Source organism: Aquarana catesbeiana, linkage group LG01 (genome assembly GCF_042186555.1).
Source record: "Aquarana catesbeiana isolate 2022-GZ linkage group LG01, ASM4218655v1, whole genome shotgun sequence".
Lineage (NCBI taxonomy): Eukaryota > Metazoa > Chordata > Amphibia > Anura > Ranidae > Aquarana > Aquarana catesbeiana.
The window spans coordinates 722,518,254-722,539,578 of NC_133324.1; the positions used below are offsets into that span (position 1 = coordinate 722,518,254).

The 21,325-nt window shown below is 41.4% G+C and overlaps 1 protein-coding gene across 6 annotated transcripts in view; it reads right to left on the reverse strand.

Moving 5' to 3' along the window:
• INPP4B (inositol polyphosphate-4-phosphatase type II B) overlaps positions 1 to 21,325 on the reverse strand; it is a 936,630-nt gene that overhangs the window by 61,870 nt on the left and 853,435 nt on the right. For all 6 annotated transcript variants that reach the window (XM_073604287.1, XM_073604305.1, XM_073604278.1 and 3 more), the window contains 2 exons: positions 16,379 to 16,519; positions 14,090 to 14,187 (listed from right to left, as the gene is read on the reverse strand). In XM_073604287.1, coding sequence (XP_073460388.1) covers positions 14,090 to 14,187; positions 16,379 to 16,519 — 239 coding nt within the window. The remainder of the gene's footprint in view (positions 1 to 14,089; positions 14,188 to 16,378; positions 16,520 to 21,325) is intronic.

Genomic DNA, 21,325 nt, shown 5'->3' on the forward strand with positions numbered 1-21,325 from the left:
CCTGTGTGAGTGACCACATTTTTAAAATATTTTTTTTTTTTCCCAAATATATATTTTATTAGTTTTCAATAGAAAAGAGAGGGGCAGAGCCCACAACATACCACAGTGGTATATAACAAAAGGGGGTCGCAGCCTCCCGACATTGCATTATAGTAGTACATGTAATACATCTAGGCATGTAGCATTATCATATCTTTAAATATATATATATGGGTATCTTTGTTTCTCTGAGTTAGAATCCTAGTATGATATGAGAGTATAAATACCCTAGTCAGGAGGCAGCCACCAGAAAAAAAAAAAAAAAAGAGATAGAAGAAAAAGTAATAGATAGGGGGGAAAAGAAGTAAGAAGAAGAAACAAGAGAGGGAGGTGGTAAGACAAGGGGGGGGTGGGGGGTATTAGGCATTCAGATACGTGAATCTCTGTTTACGATGATTACTGTAGGTTGTCGATCAGTATGAAATGGTAGGGTTTTAGCTCCTAAGGAGGGATTTACCCTCTTCTGAATACTTGAATATATTCCAATGAGTCCATGTTTTCCGATAGGTTTCCTGTCTATCTTGAGCTGTCATTATCAAGTCTTCCATTTTATTTATGTCTTCTACTTTTCTCAACCACATTGCTGTGGTTGGTGGGGATTGCTGTTTCCACAACATGGGAATACAGGATTTGGCTGCATTTGTTAAGTGTCTCAGTAGAGATTTCTTATAGGTTTTGATTGGTATGGAAGAAATGTGGAGTAGAAAAAATGCCGGGTCATTTGGGATTTGGAAGTCAGTGAATTTTTGGGAAATGGTACGAACTGCAGTCCAGAAAGTTGTCAACATAGGACATGACCAAAACATGTGTAGAAGCGTTCCCTCTTCCTGGTGACAGCGCCAGCAATACTTTGAAGTGTCAGGAAAAATGATATGTAATCGACTTGGTGTTAGGTACCACCTTGTCAGGATCTTATAATTCGTCTCTTGGACTTTAGTGCATATTGAGGACTTAAGGGAGAGACTAATCATGTTTTGTTTCTGGACTGTTGTAAAAGTGCGTTGGAGGTCTGTTTTCCACGTCATAATGCATGGTAATCTGGGTGGCTGGGGTGGGGTGTTCAATAGGCTGTACATCTTGGATAGGGTCTGCGGCAATGGCTCTGTGTCTTTACAACATTCTTCAAACGTGGTCAAAGGCCTGGTGTAATTTTGAGGGTTTGGGAAGGTTTGGAGAAAGTGGTGAATTCGTGCTGCATCCCAAAACAGAAGTTTAAACGGACCTACTGGGTCCAATAGTTCTGAGATGGAGGGCCATTTATTTTGTTGCACAAATTGTGACGCTAAAACACAATTGGATCTTCTCAAGGTCTGAAATTGCGAAGAGGAGAGTCCAGGAAAGAACTTGGGGTTACCTAGAATCGGGGTTAAAGGTGATGTTTTGGTAGTTAGAGAGGTGTGTAAGGTAGCTTGAATGCACTGTCTTATGGTGTTTCCGATGATACGGTGGGATTTCAATTCTGCAGGGAGAGAGTCACTACACCATATCGCAGATCGTAGGGGTATAGTGGTTTGGTGTTGTTCTAATTGTGCCCACAACTTATAGTCCCTATGACGGCACCAATAAAGAACCCTACCTAGGTGAGTAGCTTGGTAGTACTTCCTTACGTCTGGTAGCGCTAGGCCGCCGTAATGTTTTGGTGTGGATAGTTGAGATCTTGGGATGCGAGGCTTTTTATGAGCCCAAACAAAATGGGTGAAAAGGGCTTGTACTTGTTTGAAATATATGGGAGGTATCTTAATCGGTAGGGCCTGGAAGAGGTATAAGAATTTTGGGAGTATACTCATTTTGAGTAAATTGCACCTCCCAAACCAGGAGTGTAACCCTTTATTCCAATTTTCTAGCAATTTCCTGATCTTAGCTAGGAGGGGGGGGAGTTGCTCTCATAGATGTGAGACAGATCTGGTGGTATTTTCGTGCCTAAATAAGTCAGGGCGGAAGACGTCCATTTAAATTTAAAATTCGATAGTAAATTTAGAAGATTATGGGCCTGTAGTGATATCCCCATTGCTTCCGATTTGGAAAAATGTATTTTAAGGTTTGATAATTTCCCGTATATCTCGAATTCTGCGAGTAGATTCGGTAGGGACACTCCTGGGTTGGTTAGCGAAAAGAGCAGGTCGTCTGCATAGGCCGAGATCTTGTGTTGCATAGGACCAATTGATATCCCCTGAATGTCGGGGTTCAATCTAATTTTGGATAGAAAGGGTTCCAGGGAGGGGGAGATGGGCGGAGCCTAGCGGAGCAGACATGCATTGTTAGAGCTCCGCACCGCTGAGGAGAGAAGAGAAGGACAAAGCGGAGCCTGCAGGCTCAAAAGGTATCCATTTGAACCTTTTTGCCCCAGGGAACAAACTGTGAAAGTTTGGGCAGCAAATATGATACTGGGGGAAACCGTGGCAGAAATAAAAATCACCTCACAAAGAGCTCACAGGCACTCACTGCAACTAAAGCAGCTCCAGTCACCTCACAATATACAGCATCAGGGCGCTCTCACAGACAGAAAATGTCACAGCAAGACTCTCCATTTGAGTCAGATACAGAACAAATCCTCTCACAAACTTCTCCACAAGCCTCCTCAGCATCCCCAGTAATATTATTACAATTTGAAAAGATGCTTCATAAGGCTTTAAAACAAACCTCAGACCAAATAACAAAAAGCCTAACCAAAGAAATAAGAGAGCTGGGAAACCGCACCGCAGCCCTAGAAATAAAAATGGATGAAATTGAAATTACAACCCAAGTAAATATAACAGAATTGAAACAATTAAAAGAAGAGAATTTAATACTTCAAACTAAGCTTGAAGATTACGAAAATAGAGCCAGACGTTCAAACTTGCGCATAAGGGGAATACCTGAAACTGTGACAGACCTGCAATCTACTATTACTGCTCTATTACAAGAACTAAAGCCAGATATCCCTATTGAACGTTTAGAACTGGACAGAGTACACAGAGCCCTCACAGCCAAAAAGAAAGATGGACCCCCACGTGATATAATCACAAAATTTCATTATTACAGAACGAAAGAACAAATACTAATTGCTGCAAGAGAAAAAAAGGAACTTAATTTTCAAGGACACAATTATCAAATTTTTGCTGACCTATCCCAACTTACTATTACTAAAAGACGATCCATGAAACCCCAACTAATGGAACTGCAATGCCACAACATTATGTATCAATGGGGCTTCCCCTTTTCAGTCAGATTTAACTACCAAGGTACAATTTACAGAAGCAGATCAGCAGATGAACTACAACAAACCCTTTTAAAATTAAATCTGACAGAACCCACAAGCAGCAACTCTCCCACACGCAGAAGAATGGCATCATCTTCACCTTCAGGCAGCACTCAGAAAATTTCAGAACAAAATGGGAATCATCATTCTCACAAAAGAGGCCGTTATGCCACATCATCCATGGACCAAGAAGATTCAATGGACTGACATCCTAATTCCTGATATCTCTTCATTTATTATACTAAGAGATGGTTCTCTATAAAAAACCTGTATTTATAACTGAATGTAACTGCATTCTGATAGTCACACACTGTGTGGGATCATGTTACATTCCAGTTATATTTCTTATTACTTCTGATTCATATAGCCTTAGAATATATAAGTGAAATAAGGAAATTCTTGTTCAGTTATATATTATCAGGTAATAACAATAGATTTATTACTTTTTAGGACAAATATGTTCAATAATCCAGAAGTAATGGAAGCTTTTTCTTTCTTTTCTTAAAACAAATATATTATTACCTAACTAGTTCCTAGAATTATGTTTTTGTTTATTCTAATCTGAAGCAATACAACCTCAATTTTATGAGTTAACATATCTAAACAGTTACATATGAATAAAATATGTAATTGTTTACTCTAAAAGGGTTAAAATCCCAAAATAATTCAAACTATCTTCATCAATACCAAAGTTATTAACAGTACCTTTCTAACTGAATTATTTCGCCTAGGGCAAGACTAACCATATACAACCACCCTGGAATAAATAATTTCAACAAAAACTATATTCTGCACTCCAATTAATGAAACATCATTTTGATGTCTTTTGACATAGCACTTCTCTCCTGTAAGCGGAAGATCCGTGTACCCCCATTAGCCCTCCTCATTCTCCCAACCATATTATGTGGGAGTGTGACGAAGGCACTTATTCCCCTGAGAGAGATATTTATTCTCTTTCACGGGTAAATTGTGATTACTTGCAAAAAATAATTTATGCAATGTATCATCTAATCTCATATGTTTTTTGTTTACTCTTTACTCCAGAATTCACTGGTTTCTTTTCTATCTATTCATCTCTTCAGTCCACACAGGTTGATCTGCGCAGTCAGCTCTGCATAACAAAAAGTAAGTCAAAACTATTTGATCTGTTGCCATGGCACCACTGAATATACTTTCCCTGAATGTTCAGGGAATAAATGTCCCTCAAAAAAGGACCAAAGCCTTCCGTACTTTCCATAACAAGAAGGCTCACATAGTATGCCTCCAAGAAACACACTTCACCAAAGATTCTACTCCAAAATATATTTCTCCTTTTTATCAACAAATTTACACGGCTTCTGCCTGTACCAAGCAAAGGGGAACTCTAATTGCATTTCACCGATCCACACCATTTACCTTATCATCAGAAATTAAAGACCCAGAAGGTAGATACCTGATACTCATGGGTTATATAATGGATACAGCAATCACGGTGATTTCCTACTACGCTCCTTACAAACAACCTACACCATTCCTCTCACATATATTACAAGTGATTAATACACACAAAATAGGAACAGTGATAATGTGCGGGGATTCGAACCAGGTCCTCCTCCCATTTCTAGATAAATCACCTTTTACACCATCCAAAATAACCTCTAGATTACCTTTTTCTCAACTTCTTTCCAAATACAATCTGGTAGATTCGTGGAGAGAAAGTAACCCAATGAAAAAGAAATTCACTTATTTCTCGCACCCTCATCAAACCTTCACCAGAATAGATCATATTTTTCTAACAATAGGAATGATACCAGAAATTATTGCATCAGATATAATTCCGATTCCGTGGTCTGACCATAATGCAGTATACACTACTATAGCCTCAGCCATACCAAAAGCGCATGACCCAATGTGGTACTTACCGGACATAATGCTCAAACACCCACTACATCAGATGGCCATTGAACAAGCTTTAAAAGAATACATATCAATTAATAATACAACAGACATCTCCCCAATAACACTGTGGGAAGCTCATAAGCCTGTCTTACGTGGTACAATACAAAGACAAATGGCACTATTTAAACAGGAACGCAAAAATCTAGCAAAAAAACTAGAACTCAATTTTAATGCAGCCTACATATCATTTCAAGATAATCCATCTCAGAGTACAAAATCTCATCTGGAAAAATCTAGATTGGAAAACTGAGTCAGTTGATAAATCCCTCAAACGCTCCAAACACAATTTCTACATGAATACAAACAAACCAGGTACATATTTGGCTCGGGCATTAAATTCAACTAACAAATCTTTCAAACCAATACGTTTGAAATTATCAAAAAATGTTTACACTTGTAATCCAGTTAAAATAGTCCATAAATTTCACTCACATCTCGCAACTTTATATAAGACAAACAATGAATTTAATCCTACAGAGGCTGAATCCTTCTTCTCAAAAATAACCTTACCTGAGTTATCTCAGAATCAAAAAAGCAGTTTGGATGAGCCTATAACTATAGATGAAGTTGCTAACGCCATAAAAGACCTAAAACTTAACAAAAGACCAGGCCCAGACGGCTACTCGGCTTTATACTATAAAACATTCTCAGAAATACTCTCTCCCATTCTCACTGAAACTTTTAACAAACTTCTAGATGGACATTCTTTTCGGCAAGAAACACTAATGGCAATTGTTTGTATGATCCCAAAACCCCTTTCTGATGATACTTCCTGTGTGAATTATCGGTCTATCTCTCTGTTAAACCTCGATATTAAATTATTAGCAAAAATAATAGCAAAACGCCTCAATAGCATTATAGGAAAATTAATACATAGAGATCAAGTAGGCTTCATGCCAAATAGACAGGCAGGCGATAATATACGCAGGGCAGTGTTATTGGCACATATTGCTAAAAAACGGAAAATCCCTTTATGTTTTCTATCTCTCGATATTAAGAGGGCATTTGACACAGTATCCTGGCAATATATGCAATATTCATTACAAAAATGGGGTTTTGGACCCCACTTTTTAACATGGATCAAAGCATTATATAATAAACCCAAAGCCTATATAAAATATGCTGGATACAAATCTGAAGCCTTTAATATCGAAAGAGGTACCCGACAGGGTTGCCCATTATCTCCCTTATTATTTGCCCTTATACTCGAACCCATGGCCCAATACATCAGAACAAACCAAACTATAACTGGCATTGAAGTAGGAGGTATTACACACAAATTATGTATATTTGCAGACGATATATTACTTTTTCTATCATCACCACAGGTCTCTGGTCCTAACTTAATACCAGCTCTTGATGGATTTGCAGCCCTATCCGGCCTTATGATTAATCCTAAGAAATGCCTAGTGCTTAATATTTCACTCACAAACATGGAATTGATCCCGGCTAGGGCTGCACTCCCATTCACATGGGCAGAAAAATCAATCCCATATCTTGGAATTCATTTAACAGCATCTCATTCTGACTTATTCTCAACCAATTATCCTCCTGTATTAAGACAGATCACAAATCTAATAAAACAATGGTCGCAACTTCCTTTATCCTGGATAGGGAAGATTAATGCAATCAAAATGACTATTCTACCCAAATTGCTTTATCTATTCAGAGTCCTCCCTATTCCAATTCCTTCCTATTTTTTGAGAATAGTACAAAAAAGAGCAACTTCGTTTATATGGGGCTCTTCTAAACCACGTATACCTATACACACACTACATCTTCCCAAAAATAAAGGAGGCCTGGGATACCCTAATTTTACTAACTACTACAGAGCAGCACATTTAGCCAGTCTGTCCAAATACCATGCAAAACAGGAAATCCCATTATGGGTATTTATAGAGGCTTCAGAAAATGACCCTCTATTAATATCAAATTTATTATGGCTTGATCCTAAAGACCGCTTTAAAATTCATAATCCCATAACTAAACACTTCTTATCTCTCTGGGATAAACTAAAAACCAAATATCAGTTACAATCTCCACACAATCCTCTCCTTTCTTTTATCAGAAATCCGGCCTTTTATCCGGCATGGATCTACCCAAATTCTTTTAAAGCTTGGACAACATCAGGCATTCAGACACTAAATGACTTCATAGCATCTAAATCATTCCTTTCATTCCCATCGCTTAGAGAAAAATATGATCTACCAAACTCTGAGATATTTAGATATCTCCAAATCAAAAATTTCTATACACCATTCCTAAAGGGGGATACACCATTATGCCAATTATCCATTTTTGAATCAATCTGTACAAAAGATCCATTTGCTAAAGGTACAATTTCATCACTTTATAATCAATTATATGGAGTAGCAAATCTTAATAGACCCTCTTACGTTCAGAGGTGGGAGGAGGACCTGGGACGAACTTTAGAAGACACGGACTGGTCTAACATATGGCTCACATCTAAGTCATCTTCACCCAACATCTTAGCACTGGAGACAAATTATAAAGTCCTAACTCGCTGGTACCTTGTACCCGCTAGAGTGGCAAAATATTCACCTAATACCTCAGCTCTTTGTTTTCGAGGATGCCCAGAAATAGGCACATATTTACACATATGGTGGGCGTGCCCAGTAATCCAAACCTTCTGGAAGGAAGTCTTCGTGATTGCATCTAAAATATTTAAAAAAATAATACAACCAGATCCATATTTAACTTTACTTAATCTAAAACCGGAATGGTTAACACTCTCTCAATTCAAACTTATGATCCCACTAATAACGGCTGCAAAACAAACAGTGGCCAAGGCATGGAAATCTCCTACATTGGTACTAGCAGAAACAATTCACAGAATGAATAATACAATGTCCCATGCCAAGATGGTAGCCATCGATCAAAATCAAATTCCAAAATTTGAAAAAATTTGGCATCTTTGGATAAAACAACAGTTCCTGTCAAACTTCAATCACTCTGTCCTGTTGCCATGGTAACAGATTAAATGACTTACAGAGACACCCACTCTAAGGCTTCAAAGAGAACTAAAAAGAATAATAAACTGATGAGCGGGACAACCTTGTGGACCATACCTCTACCTTTCAACCCTTTTTCTTCTTTCTCTTTCCTTTTCTCCACCTTACGATTAAAGCTCATTATCAGAATTTATTTGACCTATATACACTCTACTTGTAAACAATATGTATAGTAGGTATAAATCATTTAAATACCTACAAAAGTAACTAAGGAAATGATATATATATCTTTAATTTAGGTTTACGTGAACCCAATGTTTAATATTTGAAATTTCATGATATTTACCTATATAAACCCTACTGTAAAACAATGAGCTTACTTTATAGATCCTTGTAAACTTACTTTATGTATCTTTATAACATTGTATACGCAATAAACTTCTTTTGACAAGGAAAGGGTTCCAGGGAGAGAGCAAATAGGAGCGGGGAAAGTGGGCATCCCTGTCTCGTCCCATTTGTTATTGGGAAGGGGTCCGATAGGACTCCATTGGCCTTTACTCGGGCTGTTGGGTTTGAATATATTCTGGCTATTCGGATAAGCATCACCTCTCCCAGGCCGATGTGTCTGAGCACCGCAAACATAAATGGCCAGCTTACCCGGTCAAACGCTTTTTCAGCGTCTGTATTGAGAAAAATACATGGGATTTTCTGAGACTTAGCGACATAAAGTAGATTTAGCACCTTTGTAGTGCTATCTCTGGCCTCCCGAGATGGGATGAAGCCTACCTGGTCTAGGTGCATGATTTGCTGGAGGTGCTGCGCTAGCCGAACAGCCAGAATTTTAGTGAATATCTTTAAATCAAGATTTAATAATGATATGGGTCTGTAACTGCTACATGCTGCCGGGTCTTTTCCTTCCTTATGGATTACTGAAATGTGAGCACCTAGTGTTTCTCTAGCAAATGCTCCGTCAACACCGACCCTGTTGAATAGTGTGACTAAGTGAGGTCCTAGTGTCGGGAGAAGAGTTTTATAATATTGTAGTGTATAACCGTCAGGGCCCGTTGCTTTACCTGGCTTCATTGTCCCTATAGCTTTTTGAATTTCTATCAAAGTTATAGGGGAGTCTAAATCTTCCTTAATTTCCTGGGTAAGGGATGGCATTTGAGATGATGTGATGTAGTTCTCTATCTCAGGCGAGGGGGAAACTACTTGTGGCAGGTTGTATAGATTGGAGTAAAAATGGTTGAACTCTTTTGTGATTAGTGCTGGCAGGACTTCTTTTTTCCCTCTCGTCGTGACGATATGTGGGATGTATGTAGATTATTTGTGGTCTCTAACCATCTTTGCTAAAAGTTTCCCACACTTATCTCCTGACTCATATGTCTGTTTGCGACAAAACTGTAAGGCCGCTTTAGCTCTATAGAGTAAGAGATCAGTGATTTGTCGTCTGAGAACTGTCAGTGCAGTTTCTGAGGACTGCGTGGGGGCATGTTTGTGTCTGGCTTCAGAAATAGCAAGATCCTTTAGAAGTTGGGAGAGTTGTTTATTTCTTTCTCGCTTAATTCTTGCACCATGTGTGATGAGGATTCCTCTGATGACTACTTTGTGGGCTTCCCACAAAATCCCAGGGTCACAGTATGGTTGGTCATTTTCCTGAAAGTATAAATTTAGCGCTCTGGTCACGTCTGTCAGCACTTCTGGGTCTTGTAAGAGACTTTCATTAAGACGCCAGAAACGGTGTCTGGGAGAAGAAATGTCCGACAAAGTGTAGGTCAGGAAGATAGGCGCATGGTCAGACCACGTTCTATTGCCTATGGAGGTCTGTTCTACTGCATGTAGCTGACTGTGTGGGATCAAGAAATAATCTATTCTGGTATATACCTGGTGCAAGTGTGAATAAAATGTGTAGTCGCGTTCTCCCGAGTGCTGTAAGCGCCAGATATCAATTCATTGTGATTTGTGTAATGTTTTTGCTATTTTTTTGAGTTGATTTGGTTGGATCGAAGATTTAGAGAGGTGTCTACAGATGGGATCAATGGGGTGTTAAAGTCTCCTCCCATAATTAGCTGTCCTTCCTTAAAGTCGTCTAGTTTCTCCAAAGTGTCTCGGATAAAATTGGCCTGCTGCTCATTAGGGGCATATAGTGCTGCTAGCGTTACTTTTACAGTACTTATGAGGCCTTTAAGGAAAACATATCTTCCTGATGGGTCTATCATAGAGCTCAGAAGGTGCCATGGGGTTTTACTGGATATTAATATGGACACTCCTTTGGATTTGGCAGTCGGGTTTGTAGAGTGATAAGTCATCGGGAATAGTTTACATTGTAGATACGGTGATTTGTTCGTTTTAAAGTGCGTCTCTTGAATAAAGGCTATGTCTGTGCGAGTCCGCTTCAGGTCATCTATCAGTATGCGTTTCTTCTCAGGCGTATTAAGCCCCTTTGCATTGAGAGATATCACTTTGATATTATTGAATGCCATGTTGTTACGGGACAGGAAGGGAGGGAAGGGTAGGTTCGGGTATGAGGGAGAAAAAAAAAAGGGGGGGGAGGGGGAGGAAGTAGAGAAAGAGAAGTAAGTAAAGGAAGAATATACTTAGTAGAGGGATACGAGGTAGAGGCAAGGCCTAATGTCTCGCCCAACTCGACTCCCTGGTATTGTCCTTTGCATAAGACTCCCAGGGGGCAGAGTTGCGCCCTCTAAGAGGATATGCTAACCTAATTGGGAGAGGAATAGGACACGGCTCAAAAGCTGAGTCTCCCGTCCCCCCTCCCATCCCAGCACATCTGGAATGTGTAGAAAGAATATTTCGTATAACTTCATAAGTAAAATAATAAACCAAAAATATAATAACTTGAATGGGTATGTATTTGCGAATCTCATGTGCTAGTTTCTTGATCACCACCCCCTACTTCTCTGACTCTGAGTGTACATTCTGCTATTCTCAAGAGCATTCTGAGAAGTGGACCCCTTACTGTGGTGTCAAGTCATGTTTATTGAAGTAACACATCTCCAAAACTCGGCATCTCAGCAAGTGTGGTATGATAAAACTGAAAACCCAACAGCTTAACAGATATATTTAAACCCAAACATAACAATACCGTGCACCCCACTTCAAAAATGATGGCATGTCTTTCAAACCTAGTTAGTATGTCTTCAGATCATTCTCATCGGGTCTCCACCAAACAGGAATTAACAGATCCGTCAGGTAATGTATCTGGGCAAGGCTCTATGGTATGCGGCTTCAGCTGATCTCCACGAAAGGAGAAGGTACAAAAAACTCCACACTTGACATCTCCACTACCCCATCTCCTGTTTCTGTAGTATGTCCTCTGATAAATGTTTCCAGGGTAGTATCTGGAGTAGCCGTGAAATATCTGTTAAAGTGGATGGATAGAAACCCCTGAGGTTTCCATTCTAGTGAGTACCTGTGATTGAAAGAGACCTCCTGGGTATATACCGTCTCTTTCTCCAGCTTACATCTCAAATTATATTGAACGCTTTAAGGGTATCATGCGGGTTAATCATGAGTGGTCACTGCACTGATAAGTACGGAAGTCTTGCTAATTGGTGTAAAGAGTGGCCTCTTTCTTTATGTAGTAGAGTTCAGAAAATCCCTATTCCCTCCGACAATACAGAGGGGCAAGTGATGTCGGGTGAACGGCATTAGTAATCTAAGCAAAACGAGGTAAATATCACCACTTTGGGCATTATTCAGCCTGAATCAAATTCGTCTTAAAGGGGTTGTAAAGGTAAATTTTTTTTTTCTTAAAAATAACAAACATGTTATACTTACCTTCACTGTGCAGCTCGTTCTGCACAGAGTGGCCCCAAACCTGGTCTTCTGGGGTCCCTCGGCGGCTGTTTCAGCTCCTCCCCGCAAGCATTAACCACCTTAATGCGAGCTCCCTTGCATGGTGGTTAGTGCTTGCGGGCGCGCTCCCGTGATACAGCCGGCGGCTATAGCCGCTCACTGTATCACTCGGCCCCGCCCCCCAGCGCGCCGCGTCATTGGATGTGATTGACAGCAGCGCGAGCCAATGGCTGCGCTGCTTCCAATCCATCCACTGTAGCCAATCAGCGGCCAGGGTGAGCAGAGGAATAGATGTCAGGAACACGAAGCTGACATAGAATGCATTAAGGTGAAAAAATGTTTACCTTTACAACCCCTTTAAGGGATGCATACTTCAAGACTCACGTGCATCTTCTTGTGATGGCGCTCTGGGTCGACGACGATTCCTCTGTTGCCTGGGCGGCAGGTTCTCCCCCAGTCTCGGTGTATTCATGCGTCCTGGTGGTCGCTGCAGGGGGGCGAGCCAGTTGGGCACATCAATAGGATCCGTGTCCAGGAAGGAGAACAGGGCTGGCAAAGCATCTGGTTTACGTAATATGAAGAATCTCTGTTCCTTCCTGAATGTGACCGAAAGGGGATATCCCCAGCGTTATGTGGCTCCTCTGTGCCGGGCTAGATCCAGTAAAGGTTTCATGATCGCTTGTCTCTGCAGAATAGCGCGGGAGAGGTCAGGAAATATTTTAACAGTCATACCATCTAGTTCTGGGTCTTCCGCTTCCCAGGCTTTGCGTAAAATTTGTTCCTTGTGTGTATAATGGTGCAATCTACAGATTACATCGTGCGGTCTCAGAGGATCAGTCGGTTTAGGGCCCAATGTTCGGTGAATCCTATCGATTTTCACTCGATCTGGAAGATCTACACCGGGTATATTGCGGAAAATGGAGATCGCTGTATCCGCCAGGTCCTCGGGACCAGTAGCCTCCAGCAGTCCCTGAATCCGCAGGTTATTTCTGCGGCTTCGGTCCTCCTTCTCTTCCATGTGGAGCTGTTGGTCTTGCAGGGTTTCCGCCTGAGTGTCTTGGACCCCTTCTACAACTGCCACTCTCCGCTCCAGGGCTGCTAGGGAGGACTCCCCCGTCTCAACCCTGGTGGTGAGTGCCTGGACCTCCGTCTTTATCACGCTCATTTCTTTGCGGTGAGCGGTTTCCACTGTCTCTATGAGGGCCGCTATGTCTGCTTTAGTGGGGAGTGCCTGCAGGAGCGAGCGTAACTCCGCCGCCATTCCGAGAGATCGTGAGGGGGGTTGTGACGGCTTACCATAGTCGGAGCGAAGATCCGCAGGGAAGCCCGTGTAGGTGTCGGTCAACAGCGCCTCCATATCAGTCGATGGGGAGTTTTGTGGAGTCTGTCTCTCAGTATGCTCACCATGCACTGACGCCATTTTAATTTCCGGGGAACCGAGCAAGGAGAGACAAAAAAGTCTTTCAATTTCGCCCGATGTCGGAGGTTGAGGAGTAGATTTAGGTGGTTTGTTGGTTTTCCTTGCTGCCTTCCTTCTGGAGGAGTACATATTCTGAAAAATGGACTGAAATAGCTGGGATAGGGGAAAGACGGATGGGAGCCCAGCTAAAACATGTCTCTAGTCAGCCATGTCCAGGCCACGCCCCCGAAGTTGCAATTTTAACACTTGTCACAGGATAAAGATAGTCTGTCCATCCTTGGGGGTCACGGTCCGGCCGGCCAGAGTGATCCAGCCTCCAGGGGTGGCTAAACGGTCGCAGAGCTTAAAATATTTTTCAATAAACATTGGTTTTATATAACTTTGGAGGTGTTGCTGGGGAAATTTCATTTTTTTCTTTTACCTAGGGATATGGCAACCACGTTTTGGTATGGTAGAAACATTACAATTAAAAATAATTAAGAACAAAAACAGGCTTTCAGATATTTTTATATAAAGGAATATGCTTATTAATGGTGGGGAGGGGCTTTAAGGAATAGGAGAAAAAAAAAATGAAAGAGAAGATCTGACTGGTTGCTTTAGACAAAAAAGACATTTATTTCTTGTGAACCAATCTAGATTGGATTAAATGCTTCCTTTCATACTTACAGTCAGGGGAGGTTTTATCTGTACACAGCCTATAATACTCTTCCAAATGTTCAACATTCTCTTGGTTAATACTTTCTTGCAAAGATGTGTCACCAAACCTGCAATATACACATTTATTAAAAAAATAAAAATAAAAAACCATATATTAAATATTTAGCTGAAAAAAATCCAAATGTCCCGGAAAACTATGCTAAAAACAGAACAATTCATGCTAAAATCTGTCAAGCAATGAATTGACTTGCCAAATCAATTTCTGCCTGGAAGCGTCATATATTTGCAATGAGCTCATATTAGATTATTCTCTTTTCAGAGAACACTGCTCAACACTCTACTAGTTCATTCACCTGTCTGGTAGCTTATTAACTGAAAGATATTTGATAAGTAAATGTCATCAAAGGGCAAGCCTGGTCACAGGTACAGGAGAGTGGTTGGCGGTTTAGGCATTAATCCAGTCATCAAATGATTGTTTAATGATTGCATAAACTGCTTGTTCATTTTGCCTGAGCAGAAAGTGTGCAAGAAACCCCTGTCTCAGAACTTACCTTGGGAAAACCACCACAGATAGCTAACAGAAAGCAGGCTATTTTCAGAGAATTTAATTAGAACATTAGGTCATATAAAATTGATTAGTGCAAATATACTGTATGCAGGCTTATTTAAAGAGAAATAGTCACCAGTTTGCTCACCTGAAGAGTAAAAAGCCAATAGTGTAGAATGGCACAGCCCTATCCAATTCCTTGTTTGCTCTGCATAAAAGGATGGTGAAATCCTGGATACAAATGAGACTGACTGAGATATTTAACCTCATGCTGCTTTCAGGGCTGTGAAGATGAATGTAGGATCCTTACCAGTGATGTCACTGTCTCAGAACCAACATGAGGCCAACTCTCCCAAATGGGCCTCTTCCCACATTTTAGTTTGCATCACATGGTTTATACAATAAGCCCTGGTTCACACAGGGGCGAATTGTCAAGCGACTTAGCCGCCTGACAAGTCGCGTCCTGTTCTGTACTACGGAACCGTTCTAATAGGAGCGACACAAGTCGCTCCGACTTAGAAAAAGGTTCCTGTACTATTTTTGGGGCGACTTTAGGCGACTTGCATTGACTTCTATAGAGAAGTTGTTTTGCAAGTCACCGCTGAAGTCGTGTGCAGGTCGCCTCGGTGAGTCGACCTGCAAGTCGTGTTGCCCCCGTGTGAACCGGCAGTAAGTCCCCTACATACAAAACATTCAACTTGCAAACTTTCAAAGGACGTGTGTTCACATAACCACTGTAAAGCTAGGTACACACTCCTCTTTTTTTCCGTTCAACCCAGCGGGATGAACAAAAGAAAACTGACAGATCTCCGTACCAATACAAGCAATGTTGGTGCAGAGATCTCGCGAGCTGTGCCTGTGTGTTCTGACAAGGGAGCTTCACCCCACCAGAACACACTGACCAACACTCGCAGCATTTGTCTGCAAGCGCTGAGCTTTGCTGGACTTCAGAACAAATTGAACTTACAAACAAGCTCATGGAACGGAACTTGTTCAGAAATAGGGGACTTACTGTATTCCCTATATGGCTGTCCTGGTATCCCACTGGCCCATAACAAACATAAAAAAGACACTTTTACTTATAAATGCTTTACAGTTTTTTGTCAAAAACGCTATTTTCTAAAACAGTCCCAATAGCTAACAGACTGTTAAAATTTGATAGACAATGATGTTACATAGTTAATTAGGTTGAAAAAGACAAATCCCTCTAGTTCAGTCAAAAGAAAAAAATATATAAATAGAAAACCTCAATATATACTCTATTACCAAAAGTATTGGGACACCTGCCTTTACATGCATATCAACTTTAATGGCATCCCAGTCTTTGTCAGTAGGGTTCAATATTGAGTTGGCCCACCCTTTGTAGCTATAACAGCTTCAACTCTTCTGGGAAGGCTGTCCACAAGGTTTAGGAGTGTCTATGGGATGGTTTGACCATTCTTCCAGAAGTGCATTTCTGAGGTCAAGCACTGATGTTGGTCGAGGCCTGGCTCACAGTCTCCACTCTAATTCAACTCAATATTGAACCCTACGAACTAAGACTGGGATCTTAGTCTTAATAGGCATCTTTAAACAATGCAAAGCATGCTAAAGAACATTACAATGAATGAGATCTTACTCTTACTGTTTTCTTGCAGCTTCATACTTCAACAGTGCCAAAACCTTTTTTTTACCTGGAGCGTCTCCTTAAAGCTCGACAACTAATTACATTCTGTAAAGTGATCAAACATTATCCCGGAACAATGTCTCACCTTTCTGCTATGGTTTGCTGCTCATTAATTCCAATATTAAAAAGCACTGGGTAAACATTAAGCGGCTTTCCGTCTTTGATCTGTTGTGGAAGAAGCTCAAACATTTTTGTCGGAAGTTTGACCTCCACTTCGTAGTGCTCTCTAAAATCAAATTCAAACCACCATCAATTACTTTTCCCAAAACTAATAATTATATTACCAACTGTACATGCAAACATCTTTAAATTCTCATTTATACTTATTTTAACATGGCAATGTAAAAACACAAAATGCAGAAATCCAGGCCATAGACATATCACACTAGGATGTGTGGGATATTTTTTTTTTTTTTTATTTCCATGATATTAACACTCAAAAAAGTGTGAACTTTAATATAAGGGAAAATAGCAGACATAGAGAAACCAATCAACTTAGGTTAACTCAAGGGAAACATATTTTTTTAATCATGGCCTTTTTAGTTATCCATTAATATATGTTAATTAGAATACACACAGTAGGAAAGCGATTATGTATACTACACTCCAAGCATCAGGAGAACCCTTAGGAATGAAAACTGGCTATGATGTTGTGGACCTCACAAGGGTTGATGCAGAGTCCTGATTTTGCTTCTTGTGGCCTTAGGTACTACACTGTGTGCACAATTATTAGGCAAGTTTTATTTATGAGGATTCATTTAATTATTGAACAACTGCAGTGCTCTCGGTCAATCCAAAATGTTAATAAACCTGAATATTTAACCACTTCAGCCCCGGAAGATTTGGCTGCTCAATGACCAGGCCATTTTTTGCGATTCGGCACTGCGTCGTTTTAACTGACAATTGCGCAGTCGTGCAACGCTGTACCCAAACAAAATTGACGTCCTTTTTTTTCCCACAAATAGAGCTTTCTTTTGGTGGTATTTGATCATCTCTGCAATTTTTATTTGTTGCGCTATAAACAAAAAAATAGCGACAATTTTGAAAAAAAAACACAATAATTTGTACTTTTTGCTATAATAACTATCCCCATTTTTTTCTTTTTAAAAACAAATATTTTCCTCAATATGTATTCTTCTACATATTTTTTTCAATAAAAATCCCAATAAGCATATATTGATTGGTTTGCGCAAAAGTTATAGCGTCTACAAAATAGGGGATAGATTTATGGCATTTTTATTATTTTTTATTTTCTTTTTTACTAGTAATGGTGGCGATCTGCGATTTTTATTGGGACTGCAACATTATGGCGGACACATCGGACACTTTTGAAACATTTTTTAAATCAGTGACAATTATACAGCAATCAGTGCTATAAAAATGCACTAGGGGGCGATCAAGGGGTTAACTGTATTCCCTGACTGTGTGTTCTAACTGTGGGGGGAGGGGACTGACTATAGGAGATGAAAGATCGTGGTTCCTAGCTATTAGGAACTCACAATCTGCCTCTCCTCCCAGAACAGGTATTTGTGTGTTTACACACAAATGTCCCTGTTCCGCCTCTCGCGACTGCCGGCCACAAGCAGCGGCACCCCCGAAATGCGGTGGGCATGCGTGTGTGCACCTGCTATGCCGCCTAAAAGAGCCGACGTACAGCTACGACGGATCGTGGGATTGTGCCGGCCTGCCACAGTATAATGACGGCGGCTGGCCGGCAAGTGGTTAAAGGGTTTGTAAACCCTCGTGGTTTTTCACCTTAATGCATTCTATGCATTAAGGTGAAAACACTTCTATAGTGCAGCACCCCAGAACCCCCCCCCCTTTTACTTACCTGAGCCCGGTCTTTCTAGTGACAAGAACTAGCCCAGCAGCTCCAGCCGGTGTTTCAGGTCCTAAATAGATGGATTTATAGCAGTGGAGCCATTGACGTGGGGGGCGGGGCTGAGTCCTGCTGTCTGTGTCAATAGATGCAGCAGCAGGACATGGGAATGTGACCGCATGAGTACCCCGAGAGGGAGCGTTTCTCCAACGAGGCACGCAAGAAGAGGAGGAGCCAGGAGCACCACTGAGTGACCGCAGAAGAGGAGGATCGGGGCCACTCTGTGCAAAACCAACTGCACAGAGGAGGTAAGTATGACATGTTTATTAATTAAAAAGAAAAAAAAAACAAAAAACCAAAGGTTTAGTTAACCTTTAAAAAATGTAAAAGTGAGGTTTTGGCTTTCTTAGGAGAATATCTATGTGTGTACAATTATTGGGCAACTATTAGCCTAGATTTACACTTGTGCGATGCAGAAACCAGCGCGATTACAGCGCCGGTTCCCGCTTCGTATCTCTCCCGCAGGCAGTTCACACTGCCCTCTGCGAACTGCTGCGGGTGTCAATACATTGTTAGATTGCAGTGCAAACTTTACCTGCATTTTTTTTGCTGCAAATCTAATGTGAGTTCAGCCATACAACTGTATGGCTAAACTCGCATCGCACAGGCATTGCATGTGACCGGCACCTGCGGTGCGGTTGCAAATCATATGCGATGTTTGAGATTGCATATGTGTGAACCTAGACTCAGTGTGCAGAATAATTATGCAACTAAATGAAAAACTAAAATTTTCCAAGTTATTTCCTCACCTAAGTTTCCGTTGGTTATTGGTTATCCTTGGTTACAGAGGCACAACCCCTCTTTTGATTGGCTCCGTGCTGAGGTTCTCTCCTGCTCGCTACAATGCATAAAGACATGCTTCCAAAAGGTAGCCAAGGTCCTGTTAACCTCTTCATTCTCCTCCCTGCCAGAGGAGTACCGCGATTTTAGCAATGTCTTTGACAAAGGTCAAGCCGGTAGTTTGCCTCCACACCGGCCATATGATTGCACAATTGATCTTCAACCTGGTGCCATACCCCCTTGTGGCCGGATTTACCCTTTGTCGGTCTTGGAGGATAAGGCCATGGAGGAGTATGTTGCAGACGCACTTTCTCAAGGTTTCATCCACAAATCCTCATCCCCTGATAATGCTGGTTTCTTCTTCATGAAGAAGAAGAGTGGTGAACTGAGACCTTGTATTGATTATAGGGGTCTCAATCGTTTCACAATTAAGAATGCCTATCCGATTCTGCTGATTACGGAGTTATTTGACCGCCTCAAGGGAGCAACGGTTTTCACAAAGCTTGATTTGAGAGGGGCATACAATCTCGTGAGGATTAAGCAGGGCGACGAGTGGAAAACTGGTGGAAAACTGCGTTTAATACCAGAACAGGCCATTATGAGTACCCAGTAATGCCTTTTGGCCTTTGTAACGCCCAGCAGTTTTCCAGGAATTCATTAACGATGTCCTCCAAGATTTGTTGCAGTTATGTGTGGTAGTTAATCTCGCTGATATCCTCATATTTTCCAAGTCCCTGGAGAGTCACCACACAGATGTCTGTCATGTGCTTCAGAAACTAAGAGAGAACAATCTCTATTGTAAATTGTAGTAGTGCGAGTTCCATAGTGAACAGGGTAAATTCCTGGGTTATGTCATTTCCACTGCTGGTTTTTCGATGGACCCAGAGAAACTTTCTGCAGTTGTACAGTGGCCCCAACCCGTGGGTTTACATCCTCTGTAGCGTTTCCTGGGCTTTGCCAACTATTATCAGAAGTTTATTCGTAACTTCTCATCTCTGGTCAAGCCCCTGACTGATATGACCAGAAAGGACGGTAACCCACAGAGTTGGTCTCAGGAGTCCATTAAGGCCTTTGAGATTCTCAAGGCTGCCTTTGTTTCTGCTCCTGTGTTGGCACCTCCTGATCCTATGTTACCTTTTATCCTTGAGGTTGATGCTTCTGAGACTGGAGTTGGTGCCCTTCTGCCTTAACGTCCTACCTCTGAGAGCACTTTGCACCCTTGTGGCTACCTTTCCAAGAAATTGTCACCTGCGGAGTGCAATTACGAGATTGGTGACAGAGTGCTGTTGGCGATCATTTTAGCCTTGAAACAATGGAGACATCTCCTCGAAGGTACCACTGTGCCGGTTCTCATTTTTATCGACCATAAGAATCTCACATTCTTGTCTGAGGCTAAATGCCTCTCTCCCAGAAGGGCGCGATGGGCTATTTCCTTGTCACGTTTCAATTACATTGTCTCATTCTTACCCGGTACTAAGAATGTAAGGGCTGACGTCTTGTCACAACAATTTTCCTCCACTTCCAATTTGGAGTCAGTTCCGGTTCCTGTGATTCCTCCTGATCGTATTCTGGCTACGGTTCACACCAGTCTCACTTCTCCTTTGGGTGACAAAACTCTTGCTGCTCAGGTCCATGCTCCTCCTGAGAAACCTCGTGACCGCTGCTTTGTCCCAGAGAGTCTCTGTACTGCCGTGCTCCAGACTTACCATTCTCCCAAGGCTGCTTGTAAACCTGGGAAGAATCAACTCTTTGGGGCCATTTCTCAACAATTCTGGTGGCCTAGTCTACATACTGATGTAACCACCTTCGTAGCTGCCTGTTCCGTGTGTGCTTTACAGTAAGACTCCATACCCAATGTAGAGAGGCCTGGACCCACCTGTCTATGGATTTAATTGTGGAGTTACCCAACTCCCAGGGCAACACAGTTATCCTTATGGTGGTTGACTGGTCCTCAAAAATGTCTCATTGTATTCCACTTAAGAAGTTGCCCACTTCTAAGGAACTGGCTTCCCTTTTTGCTCGGGAGATCTTTCTCTTAAATGGGCTACCCAAGGTTATTGTCTCGGACAGGGGTAGTCAGTTTGTGTCCCGGTTCTGGCGAGCCTTTTGTGCACAGTTGGGAATTCAGCTTGATTTTTCCTCTGCGTATCACCCGCAGTCTAATGGGGCCACAGAACGAGCCAATCAGTGCGTGGAGCAATTCCTACGTTGCTATATTTCTGACCATCATAACAACTGGTCAGACCTATTACCGTGGGCAGAGTTTGCTCACAATAGTGCCTTGAATTTTGCTTCTCGATTGGCCCAGTTTATAACGAACTATGGTTTCCAACCTTCCATGCTTCCTGACTCATTTGTTCCGCAGAGTATTCC